Here is a 13,278-nt window from a genome sequence, read left to right on the forward strand (position 1 = left end):
TTGGGTGTACGGGTACGACCCGGAAACCAAATCCCAGTCGTCACAGAGGACGCATTCCACGTCACCAAGACCAAAGAAGGCCCGCCAAGTGCGCAGCAATGTCAAAGTGATGCTGACTGCTTTTTTGACTCCCTCTGTGTGGCACACCAGGAGTACGCACCCCACAGGGTCAAAGAATGACTAAACAGTACTACAGGGATGTCCTCCATCGCCTACGTGGTGCTGTGCGGCGCAAGGGACCGGAATTGAGGTCAACAAGAAATTGGCGCATCCCTCGCGGCATTGCTCCTGCACATTCCTCGCATTTGATTCAGACTTTTCTGGCGAAAAACCAGACTCCTGTAGTTCAACAGGCTCCTTACTCTCCTGATATGTCCCCCTACGACTTCTGGCTGTTTCCTAAAATGAAGAGGCCATTGAAAGGAGCGCCATTTCAGAAAAGAAAGGACATTGTGGCTGCAACGACGGCAGAGCTAAATTCCATTCCGAAAAGGGCCTTTTCGGAATACTTCCAACAATGGCAGCACCGATGGGAGATGTATATGGAGCCCCAAGGAGACTACTTTGAAGGTTATTAGGTTTCCAACGCTCCAGTTATGCCAGCTTTTTTTCTTCGGCCAAAGGTCGGATACTTTTCTAACAGACCTCGTACATGCGATGAGCGACTAAGTGCACATTTCGACAGTGGTATTTTGTATAGCATTCCTAATTCACACTATATTTGACCTGGTATGCGTTTTCCGATATCCATTTCTTTTGGTCTCCTTGCCGTAGATACGAAGGCATAGTTTCACAAGCCCACGGGAGCCAGAAAAATGGGCTGTACCCCAAACCTGCTCTGAACCTTCATCATGTTGTGCGATACTTCGTGTATCGCTGTTATGCAACCAACTCGCTCAAAAGCTCTTTGCGCTGAAGTAATAAACGCAGATTAGTGGCGTACGTGATCCTACGCAGCCTGTGGTCTCTCTGTAGTCCCCTGACCCCTTTATTCCAGCAAATAAAGTTCAAGAAATGCAAAGTGGAATGAAACCGCCCTGAAACAGCGCTGTTGAATTACCCCCCTGGGTGCTGGATATTTTAGCCGTAGAACGGTAACATGAACTGAAACGTTTAGGTTCTTAGTGCATCAGTGACACGGAAGACGTCGGTGCGGGTTCCGTGATACCCGCCGCGGTGGCTCAGTAGCTAAGGCGCTCGTCGACTGAGCCGGAGTACCCAGGTTCGAACCCGACCGCGGCGGCCGCGTTTCGATGGACGCGAAACGCAAAAGGCGCCCGTGTGCTGTGCGATGTCAGTGCACGTTAAAGATCCCCAGGTGGTCGAAATTATTCCGGAGACCTCCACTGCGGCACCTCTTCCTTCCCTTCTTCTTTTACTTCCTCCTTTATCCCTTCCCTTGCGGCGCGGTTCAGGTGTCCACCGAGATATGCGAGACAGATGCTGCGGCATTTCCTTTCCCAAAAACCAATTTAGTTTTGTGATGACAGCACGCGAGTTCGTTACGGTCAATCTCTCCGTACTTGTGGACCCTTTGTTATCATTTTTTTTTTTTTGCGTAGCAAAGTATGGGACGTGTTTTTGGAAGGATGCCAATTTTCCTTTTCTTTCTTTTTTTTTTTTTGATGCCGTGCCACAAGCTTCGAAACGCTCATATTGGGAGAGAGAGGTTGCGGCCTCTCGCGCTTGCTGCGAGAGACAGCATCCGCGCGTCCTTGAGCGCATCGCAGAAAAGGCCGACAGAAGGCGCCACAAAGCGTTAACCTATAAGGACAGAACTCTCTGGATCCAATGAGGCGCTCGTGCGGCATGGGTGTGGAATTTTACTCCTTTCGTAAAGGTGTTATTTTTCGAAGCAGTATACCACTCTTGTTTGTTCTTCGCTTAACGCTGTAAAACTCTGCTGTTGTGCGTCTCCTTGTTGCGCGTTTTCTCGTGAGGCTGAGGATGTAGTGAGTCGGCAAAAGAGCTTTATTTATATGTTGCTGGACTGAGAAATTAAGCAACGCGGCATGTATATGTGAAGGCCTGCAACGTCATTCGTTCCTTTTGCACGAGCAGAATGGCCGTTTCTGTGGAACAACCTGTCAGGTTCCAAAGTGATATTTCGCAATTAGCGGCGGGATATATCGGGTGTGCCCGAAGGAATAGTTTAAAGGACTCTGTTTTTAATCTCCCGCCGACCCAGTGGCTGTTGTACATCAGGGCAGATCGATGGGGTGACTGCGTTTGTTCAATCTTTCATTTTCGGCTCACTCGAATTTTTTGACAGAAGGATGCTAAATGCATGATGGCTGCCATTTGACGACGTGCGCTATACGCGTGCTGTGATGCCTGTAATCACATTGTTAAATACGCGACTACTTTCATTTGTTTTTGATGATGAAGGAAATTGTTGCGTGAAAATCGAATCCAAGCTGTAGAAGTTGCAGCGAAAGAGAGTGCTGACGGTTTAGAACGTAAACGCATTCCGGACAGACGGAGAAATCCCCTTTCGGCTTGGTTTTGGTCAAGTGTATTGCGAGATCTCTGCTCGTTGTAGAGTTTGACTCGCTGAGTCACATATCAGATTTCATGGACGTCCCAGGCGACTGGAGTGCAAGCAAAAAAGAAAGTAATTGCAAAGGATTGACGACGTGTATGCAACGCATCGTGTCATACAGCAGGAGTTGTGCACTTGTGAACGTCTTGATACAACATTAGATTGCCATCAACGTTTGACAGAGGACATATTGCAGTATTTATGGAGCAGCGCAGGTATTCAGATGATGACATAAAATGAGATAAAACCACTTAAGGAGAGTTTACATCTACCAAGCACGGTCGGAAGTCTTTCTTATTTTCCTTTCAAGTGTTTCAGGAAATAAATGTGAACGCTGTAGTCACATTCGGACGTCCGTCTCTGTTCTGGAAAAAGAAGTGCGGCTACCGCTTTGCACAACTCTACACAACGCGCATAGACGGTCTTAGGAACATGCATCGGTTTAACTGTCATAGTTGCACAATCCGCATCGAATTTCCTCGACTTCCTCCGCTTTGTGGTTCACGTTTGTTCGTCTTCGTAGGAAAACAGGTTAGCGCCTGACTGTAGCTCGTTTAGCTACCCGCCGGCGTATGAAAGTGCCGACCAAGAAATCGAAGGTGACTCTGCGAAGAGATTTCTTCTTGTTTTTCTCTGTCTCAAACGCTTCGGCCACCTAAAGGTTACACAATAACTGGGGGAGAGGTTTCGTCGTTCGTATCCTGTCGCTCATCACTTCCACGTAATTCTCCTTTTGCTGGCGCAGTGCCCGTGGAACTCCTTCACACAGGGGGTTCGCTTTGTTCCTTCTGGCGGGGTATACGGTGCACGTGAGTCACATACGGCATCGCAGCCGGCATAATGGCCAACCCTTCCGCGATGCGATTCACTCTCTTCGAGCGGGCGCGTGCCAACGGGTCCGCTGGCCGCGACCGCAGGCTCCCTAATTGGCCCGAGTCCCGTCGGTCACGCCGAGCGTGACGGAGCCGCCGGAGCGTCATCTCCTCCGATGGTTCCTCTTCCGTGCTGCAGATGTGTGCTCCGAGCGGATTTGTTTGTCGGCGACGGCGTCGTGCGATCATTAGGCCGCGCGCCCGCGCCGTCACAGTTTTATAATTACGTGCAGCAGTGACCGAACGGGTGCGGTTAGAAGAGCGAGCCCGTTCTGACACGCGACGTGATGCACGGAAGTGCGGTGTTAGTGGCGAAAGCCCCGTTGGCGTTAGCAATGCCTCGTCCTGCGAATGGCTGTGGCAGGGAGGTTTCACGAAATATAAATCGACTTCACACTCTTAATGCCTACACACTCCGTCGCAAGCTCTGCGTTAGGTGCACGTTCTAGGTCAATGGATATCTCAGTGCAGCGAAGGAGGCAATGAGGAGCTAGTGGCATCAGCCGTGCTCGACAACGTCCTGTCCTGTGACGTCCCGAGGACATATCGATCCGTAACCTGCTAAGTTCCTTGACCTTTAGGTGAGTCTTGTCTGTGCAGTCAGATTAGTGCGAGGACTTTGTTTCGGGCCTGATGACCAGTTCATCAGAAGCGTACATAGTCCTATCTTGCAATAAACTGCGGCACGGTCTGAGATGCGTCGCAGTTTACTTTAAGTTATCAGACCCAACCAGACAGACAGTTCTGTCGAAATGTTTAGTTTTAAGCACACTCCTATTTATATCCTGCCGGCAGTCAGTACTATAGACCGGCAGACGACTCGTGAAGAAAACGGAACAAAATGCGGTGCATATGCAGCAGCGCAAAGCATATCCTAGGGCTTTTCGTCATATCGTGTAGGCGACAGCTACCGCGTTGCATTACCGAAGTAACCGAACGGAAGATGGAATACGCCTCCATGTGGTCCACAAGCCATGAACTCAAGCTGCTGGTGAGCAGTCATCGAGACCACAAGCGGGGACGTGGGACGAGAGACACGGGTGTGTACACGAGGCGGAAAACACGATAAGGACCTCGGTACCCCCTCTTCAGTCAGCTAAAGACCAGCCGTGTGCCTTGAGACGTCTCGTGTCATCGAGCTGTCCCGCTTGCCGCGTATCTGCAGCAGCAGAGCGTACGAGGGGCGGACGGGAGGGGATGCGCTCATGCATCGGCTGGCCCGTGCTACGACGCCGGCGGGATGGTGCGGCGCAAGCCGGGCCCCGGTCTAGTGTACACACTGGAGAACGGGCGGGATCCGCACAGTTTGTTCGTCTTCGAACGACGTCGGCGGAACGCTGTGCCGACTCCGAGCCGTCCCGACCGCCGCCCCGCTTTGAGCTTGTCCAGGAGGCCGCGGGGCTGTGCTGCGTTTGGGGACCATGCGCCGAGAAGCCTGGCGGCCCGCTGGGCGCCCTATTTTTAGTCTTCTCCTGCTCCTCCCCCTCCTCCGTTTGCTCGATTCTGCTTTTATTTTAATTACTTTAGTCTGCCTCGTGAGTGTTTATTGCTCGCCTTTTCCCCCGGCCAGCCACCATTCTCTCCTCCTCCTTCCAGTGTCCTTTCCCTCGGCGTTTTGTGGCGCGCGAACCTCCCGTCGAGGCTGTGGCCCGGCCAGCCTCAGCCGCTGCTCTGCTGACTTTGAGTTCTTCGAGTTCGCTTAGCCTCGGCGGAAGGCCAATATGGCGCCGCCGGAGGCGAGCGGCCCCGAAAAGACTGTTTTCGGGCCTCCGCCCTCCGCTGCTGCCGCTTCAGCGGCGGGGGCACGTGCGCGTCCAAGTTGAAATTGGGGCCTCGGCTTTATTAATGCTGTCCGCCGCCTCTTGACGTTCGCGAGCCTCTTGACATTGACTCCGCGGGTGACGTTGCGCGTGTGCGCTCGACTTTTTCTTTCTTTCTGTCTCTCTCTTTCTTCGCTCGAGCTCTCTAGCGTGCTCACGTCGTTTCGTCGCCCTCTCCGGTTGCCCCTCCTCTGCCCTCCCCCCAGACCCCTCCCGAGCTGATAGCCTCTACGACTCCTCGTCGCCCAAGTAGTCTTCTGCGCCCTTCCAGTTCCGTTGCCCAAAGGACTTGAAACCTCGTGCTGCCGACCGCGGGCTGTTTTCGCTTGTTTTATTGTTCCCTCTCTATTTTTTTTTTATTTGTCTCGTGCTCCGTGCCCGGGTGTCTTGACGTTTTCGACGTGGTGCCGACGTCGTCGCCGGGCTAGTTCTTGCGTCTCTTGTTTGTCCTTGTCTGTCTTGCACCGTTCGGAAGTCCCGGCTCTTCTTTGATTCTCGTGTACTTGTGTGTGCGTGCGCTGTGGTCGTGGAGTGAGGAGCGTATCTGGACTTGTGACGGCGTAGCCAAGCGCCCGGCATCTGCTGATTGCCGCGGTAGCGGGTGTCATGGGATGCTGCGCTTCGGCTTTCCACTCTGGCTCCTATCTGACCCGGGAGGGCGGCGGTGAGTTGCTGGCTGCTCTGACCGGGTTGATCCCGCTAGGTGATAGTTCTTGCGCGTGGCGGTGTTTTTCTCTTCGTCTGTTTGTGCGCGACGAGCGAGGTTTGGCGCTTCGTTTTCGGCTTCTGTCATTTTGTGTGCTCTCGCGTCCGGAATTTTTTCCCTCATTTTGTTTATTGCTCGCTGATGGGCAATAATGGTTTAGTGCTCTCTATACATTTTTTTTTTTTTGGCAGCCATATGGTTCGTAGGTTATACTTAGCGCTGGGCGACTCACCAGGGCAGGAAACATGCCTTTTGAGGCGTTTGCTGCCGGTTTCGGCGCCTATGCAGGCTCGTCTTGGGAGTTGCGTTTCAGCCGGTAAGCTCGAACACATGGCACGATGAACACGTACAGTCTTTGCCAAAATTATACAGCCCAAGGGGTCGGCCTCTGAGCCTGCAGCGCGGCTCCTCTTGCATAATCGGGGACCCTAATCTCACGAAGGCGGGAGCAACGTAAGTCCTCAACCCATCCAAGCTTAGGACTGTCAAATGTGTCTAAGAGCACCGCTACATGGCTTGGAAGCGAGCGCCTTGGGCTGTATATTTTTGACAAAGACTTTATACTATGAGCGAGCTTATGCTCGGCCTTCGTCGACCGAGTATGGTCAGCACTGAGCCACAATAATGTTTACGCTGTCGTATACAGTAATAAAGCTATGTGAACATTTACTCTTCTGGAATTACGGAAGAGATGTACTATATACCGGCAGCCAAACGTTAAATGCTGGCACTGCATAGCTGGCGGTAAACGTACATGGGAGTTGACGTTTTACAGGACGGTCTTCATATGATAGTGTTGAGCCACGCCGACGGCACGGGAATGTGTAGCAGGTGCGCCGTAACGCGTTACATCTATTGCTTTGCCTCCCTCACCTTGGGAGAGAGGTATAAGGTTGGCGTTTTTGAGATCTATAATTCGTTTCATAAATAGCAGGCAACGCCGCCTAAGCTAACGCCCCTATTCGCGCAAGCTAAGACCGCGTCCGAAAAGTAGTTCGCCACACAACCACAGTGAACGCAGCTATAACACAGGCATATTCCGTTTCGACAAATATCAAGTACCACAACTGGGAACCTCCTGCACTTCATTTTACCTCTTAGCACATTTTCGTTTTGCGACTCATCGAAACTTCGAGAGTAATGACATGTGGCGCTATGATATGCGGCTGGTAGGGCGAATCGCTCTGACTTCATCCGCGCCTAAAATGTAGTCCAAACTCGGGCATACTTAAAGCCAGAGAGCCTGAGCGCTGAAAACTGAGCGCCTCATAGCTTCTATCGCCAATCTCAATGCTAGCTTTTCGTTTTACACCGCTCTTTGTTTTCGTCCAAACATTTACCGAGGCTTCGAGAGAAACGATTGATACGTGGTGGAGTAATATGGTTTCGTGGGCGCACTACTTTCGCTGCCTCCACTGCGTTGCCTGCTATGCATGAAACAGAGTATATATATACCTCCCCGCTACATACTGTTGCAATTAAATGCGGTGCATGCATAGGGTTGGAGCACTGCATGGTTTCGGTACTGATTGTTTTCTTTTATTAACAGTTAATTTCTGCTGCTAATTAAACATTTCAAACGGGGTTTTTATCACGAAAACCTACTACGTTCAAGCAATTACCTATACATTTGCAACAAGGAGGTGGTCTTTGCGTACATATGTACCGTTTCGAAGCGTATGTGCTAGGCTGAAGCCAACGATATTGCATCCTGTCAAACACTATCGGATGTGGTGTCCCGGGCAACCTGGAGGTGTACTGCACATGTACTTGGCGACTCGTGTCTTTGTGCACTTGGTATCAAGTATTGATATGTTACTGTGGTGTCGAAACATGCTGTCACCACTACGTGTCCGCGTCCTTTTTTTTTCTCGCTTTCTTTTTTGTCAACGTGACCTTTAATGTCCGCGAGACTTCAAAGGAACATTTAATTATAGCGCGACTTTTTTTTTTTTTTTTTGTTCTGCGTTCCACATTTCTAACGCAGAAACACTGACATTATCAAACACTGCTGTAGGGTCGAAATTTCTTTACAGTAAAAAACAAAAGCAAGTACCTGGTAAACTGAGGGAAGCAGCGTTTTGAAATCAAGTTCGTTATGGAAAGCGGCCATGAGGCGCTGAATTAGGAAGAAAACAAACACCGACTCTTCATTTTCAAAACTTGGTGTACTTGCAGCGGAAATCAATATCCGAATGCTTTCAAACTATGATGCAGTTTTTTTTTTTTCTGGCGTAGCAATCAAGAGATGGCCATAGCCATCTCCTTTAAACTCTGCAATAATGGCGCACTATATATAGCGCGTCACTATTGCTGCGTTTAAAGTTGTCTGTATTGATGCTTTAAATTATTTTCTTTGTGATTTTTTTTTTGCGTGTGTGTTACGTGAACTCTGGGAAGATCTTGCGTATCGAATGACGGTGCTCGGAGCAGAGAAAATGTTGGACGTTTTGCAGGGCATAGATTTTCGTATCGCCCAGTTATAAAAATGAAGTAGCGAAAATTCCGATTTCGGAACCTGAGATGTTTTCGTTGGAAGCACGGGTACTAAAATTGCTTGTGTGTGTGTGTGTGTGTGTGTGTGTGTGTGTGTGTGTGTGTGTGCGTGTGCGTGCGCGTGTGTGTGCGTGTGTGCGTGTGTGCGTGTGTGCGCGTGTGTGTGTGTGTGTGTGCGGAACACACCTTTCTTTATAGATTTAAAAGGTAAAGTTAAAACCAGTTCATTATTTTTTTATACATCATTTATAGTTGAAGAAAGCCGGACCCGTATCCGAGCAAGACCTTCGGCTTAAATAACCCTAGTGCGCTGTGCACAGGTGCATATGCCACACTTGTTACGAAACGTGTTGGCATTTGACACAGCTCACACTATGCAGCTGTCCTTCGTTTCCGTCTTTTCAAAAATAGCTTAGAAAAATTTCAAATCTGACAGCTTGACTGCGGCTGTCTACGTTTCTCTACGTTTGAGCCATACTGTCCACCCCTAATATGCTGCCCTAAGATCCAGCCGGCATGCAATGGTCGGCTGTGCCGTCGTTTGCCGTGCAGCAGATGCACTTGGATGCGTGTGCATATTTTTTTAGCGGCAGTAGGACGCACGCAGTAAGTAATCCGAACGCCGCAATTTCAGGCAATCATATACATTCCGTTCGTGTTATAGTATATCCCCCATTGGCCGACCTCAAGGGGGCACCAGTTTTCCCGGCTATCGTCATCATCAGCAGCGGCCTGACCACGCCCACTGCAGGGCAAAGGCCTCTCCCATGTCCCTTCAGTTAACCCTGCCCGTCGCCAGCTGCGGCCATCGTATCCCCGCAAACTTCTTAACTATATTCGTACCAAAATTGTGAGCAACCGCTTGTCGTACAGCGTTCTTGGTGGTGCCATCGTATTTGTATATAGCTTCCATGTGCTAGTCAATTTTGAGGCTAGCTTGCGACAAGGATTCGAACTCACGACATCTACATCTTGCTGTTGAGGTGTACACCGAGGTGTAGACACCTCAACATTTCCTTCCCTCGAAAAACAATTTTCGTATTAAAATTGTGACGCAACCATTCGTGGTACACCGTTGCGGACGGTGGCATACGATTTCTCGTTCCATATAGCATAAGTTTCTTCGTCACGTTGGAGGCTAGCTCGCGACAGGTATTCGAAAAGAGTGTCCGAGTGTTTCACTCGAACCCTCGTGGATTCATCGTTTGTGGAATCAGTGTTCGGAGGCGCGTCTCCGTTTCATTTCTCAGTGCGTAGCCTGCGTCGAGGTCGTACGCTCAGGATGACACGATAATGCTTTCGCCTTCACAGCGCGTTCCGCGCTGGCGCCAGAAACTTATCAGCGCAGCTCACTTGCGTGTCTTTTATAACGCTTTCTTTTTTTACATTCATTAGGCATCTATAAAAGTGCGGTTTGTTCAGGTGGACTGTGCAGCAGTGCGGATATATTTCGTGGTAGAGCTCAATTAAAATCTACTTGAACTCATTAATCCGCTTTTTATTTTTATTTTAGGGCGTAAGACTATATTGCGAAATCGTAGGCCGTCATCATCGAAGGCGGTCCTAATTTTTAAATTTGCAGAATAGGCATTGCGGTTCGAAGTGTGATAAGTGACAAAAATATGGTTTGAAAGCTCGTTGAGTTGGCTTTCCCGCGTTGCTATAAGACAGCGTCGCTCTTATTTCTAATGCAGCAGCTACAAACGCAGGTTGTGTATGTAGTGAAGTAGAAGTAGACGTGATTTCGGCGACGATACCGCGCGCAGCGACGCCATTTTATAAACGTGCAACGTGGGAAAGCCAACTCGACGAGCTTTCAAAAACGCATCTCTAGCTCGATATTTCGTACCACAATGCCGATTATGCAAATTTATAAACCGGGCTCGCTTTCGATGTTGAGGGCCTTAAGTTTCGCAATATATCCTGGATTCTAGAACCAACAATAAAACATTTATTAGTTCATCATCATCAGCCTAACTGCGCCCACTGCAGCACAGAGCCCTATCCTATATATCCGATTAACCCTGTCCTGTGCTGGAGATAAGGTGGCCAGCTGTGGCCACCGTATCCCCGCAAACTTCTTAATTTCATCCAAATTTTTTACAGCCCCTGCTACGCTTACCTTCTCTTGTTATCCAGTTAGTTACCCTGAACGACCATCTTGCCTTCCCGTTATGTGCACTGCCCAAGCCAATTTCTTCCTTTTGATTTCAACTAAGATGTCATTAACCCGCGTTTGTTCCCTCACCCACTCTGCACTCTTCTTGTCTCTTAACGTTACATCTCTCATATTCCTCTTCATATCTCGCTGCGTTGTCCTCAATTTAAGTTAAACCTTTTTCGTTATCTCCATGCTTCAGCCCGATAGGACAGTGGCGGTAAGACATGGCTGTTATTAACTTTTCTCATGAGAGATATTGGTAAACTGTCATGCGTGGTCTAAGAACCGGACAAATGTGCTCCTTCCCATTCTTATTTATTTTAATTGTTTTGTAGTATTGAGCTCTGTCTTGTGCAGGGGCGATGGGAAAAAAACGCCAACAGAGCGGAGTCTAGCGACTCCGTTGTTCGCATTTCTTTTCAACACGCTTTTACTTCAGTGGTAGTAAAATACGCTAGAATCGTCCGTGATGCATTCTAGGATGACTAACGTCTTCTTACCGGCCAGGTAAAAGTGCGATGAAAAGAAATGCGAACAGTGTATCGCGTAGGCGCCGTGTTTTTGGCGTTTCTTTCCTATGCGAGAGTACATAACGTCCGCCTTGTACAATAACTCGTTGACGTATTTCTCACGGTTTTTAGATGAAAATTTGTCAGAATTAAAAAGAATCGTCTTGCATTTAATAGCAGGCTGCCACTTGAGTCCATTGCATCTTTATCCTTCGACTCAACAGCATATATAAAGCGCGCCACCGCCTACACTTCTGGAAATTTTATTCAAACCAGCAGCCGTAAAAGTTGCGTAGTTACTTTTGCTGTAGCGTACTCTCTTCAATTTAGAATAATGAAAAACGATCGTCATACTTTCATTCCCTTCGCTTCTTCCTCTCGACTTTACTGAATGTGTCAAATCCAGTAAATGTGGACAGGCCCTTCTAGTTTTCACGGCTGCCGCCACATACAGCGTGGCGCTGTACACTCAAAGTCGCCGCGGGAATTTCGAATCTTTGGTACATCCCATCCATTTTTTATGGCCGTCAGAAATAGTTGGTGTGAGCGCAGGAAGCATCATCACGATTCACATGATGATCATGATGTCATCATGATGACATGATAATGTGTGGCAGCACTTTCTGCCTTCTCCTGTGGCTCCTGCCACACGAGACGAGTGCACTTACATGAATGAACGTGATTAGCGGAAGAAAAGTTTTCAATTGTCCCAAAAAGTGCTACAAGAGTGACAACCGCGCTTAAAAGCCGGCAGCCATTTGGAGCCGCCAAAAGAATACTCTCTCATCATCATCATCACCACCACCACCATCATCATCAGACGAACTACTTCCACTGAAGGTCAATGGCCCCTCCCATATGCCTCCAGTTACAACCCTGTCATCCTCGCAACACATGCACCCAAGTACGCAGTCCGCGCTCATATGCGCTTGCACCGGACACTCCTGTCCATTCCACGCGCTCCTGGCGAGCAAATTTAGATCTTTCGCCGCTGCTGAGGCCTGGCTACTTTTGTTCCCGGTTATTATTTCTTGCTGTCTCGCTCCCCTAATGAAGGGTTAAAAAAAAGAAAAGACGCTGATTCCTATTTTTGATGGACGTGTTACTAGATTTCTTCTAGAGGGAAAGCTTGTGAAATCTTCTTTCACCGTCGCACGGAGTGAAACTGTTTGTTGAAACCGTTTATACGCGGGGGGGCCGTCGCTCCATGCAGGCATGCACGCTAGCGTCAGCGATTGTTGCTTCGAGTGCTCCTGCAGATAGAGCGCGGCGTATTTGCTTGCGCTGGCAGCGCGCCATCGCGCATTTTGGCCGCAGTTTTTATTACCGCGCTGGCCGTGCCGCTCGCCGTAGCCGGTAATATAATATCACATTCCTGCAGTTTGTTGTCATAGTTGCTATTGTGCCAGAAAATGGTGCACAGCTGTAGGGTAGTCATCATCATGTAGGTAATAGACCACTGCGAAACGGACTTCCGAAAAAGTTGTGAAAAAAAAAAAAACAGTTATCAGGGAACCATCAAGAATGCTCCGAACTCCGTCGATATATACAGGGTGTTTCACCTAAGATTTTGCACAATTTTTTAAAATACGTTTTTTGAGTTAGAACGCTTTTTTGGACATAACATTATTAGCAGTGTAGTCCATCAGAATACAGCTAAAATGTGCTAACTAGCAGGTGGTTAACTAATACCGAATAGTCAACTTTTTAACTATTACTATTAGGCTCCTTAATTATTGAGAGGAGTGTAGCACACCGTAAATAATTTAATACACATATCAGTTTTTACATTTTCGAAAACGCGGTTATTTTCGGCGCTGTAGACCAACATATTTTGGCTATTAAATTTCGACGAGTTGTGTGCACTGGAGAGGTTGCTTTGCCTGCAAGTTCCTCGAAAGCGCATCTATTTTCGGCGCGATGCAGCCAGATTCGTTGGGCCACAGCGTCGACGGTAAACGCGTTTTCGAAATTCTATAAACTGATATGGATATTACTTAAGGTGGGCTACGCGCCTCTAAGTAGTTAAGGAGCGCATCATTAATATTTAAAAAGTTAATTATCCAATATTAGTTATCCAACCTGCTAGTTGGCACATCTTGGCTGTATTCTGATGTACTATACATCGCTGACAATGCTACGCCGAAAAAAGCGCTGTTCTGATTCAAAACG

General features: G+C 48.6%; 1 protein-coding gene across 2 annotated transcripts in view; it reads left to right on the forward strand.

Annotated features, from left to right (window-relative positions):
* LOC149340562 (uncharacterized) overlaps positions 1-13,278 on the forward strand; it is a 50,740-nt gene that overhangs the window by 22,655 nt on the left and 14,807 nt on the right. The window contains exon 1 of one of the 2 annotated variants that reach the window (XM_089549377.1): positions 5,569-5,898. The exons of the other annotated variant lie outside the window; for it this stretch is intronic. Within the exon in view, the coding sequence (XP_089405503.1) occupies positions 5,841-5,898 (58 nt within the window). The 5' untranslated portion in view covers positions 5,569-5,840. Of the gene's footprint in view, positions 1-5,568; positions 5,899-13,278 lie in introns of those variants that run through there. 2 annotated transcript variants of the gene reach the window in all.

Source organism: Amblyomma mixtum, chromosome 6, assembly GCF_055824585.1.
Source record: "Amblyomma mixtum isolate Tamu chromosome 6, ASM5582458v1, whole genome shotgun sequence".
In the NCBI taxonomy this organism is placed as follows: Eukaryota; Metazoa; Arthropoda; class Arachnida; order Ixodida; family Ixodidae; genus Amblyomma; species Amblyomma mixtum.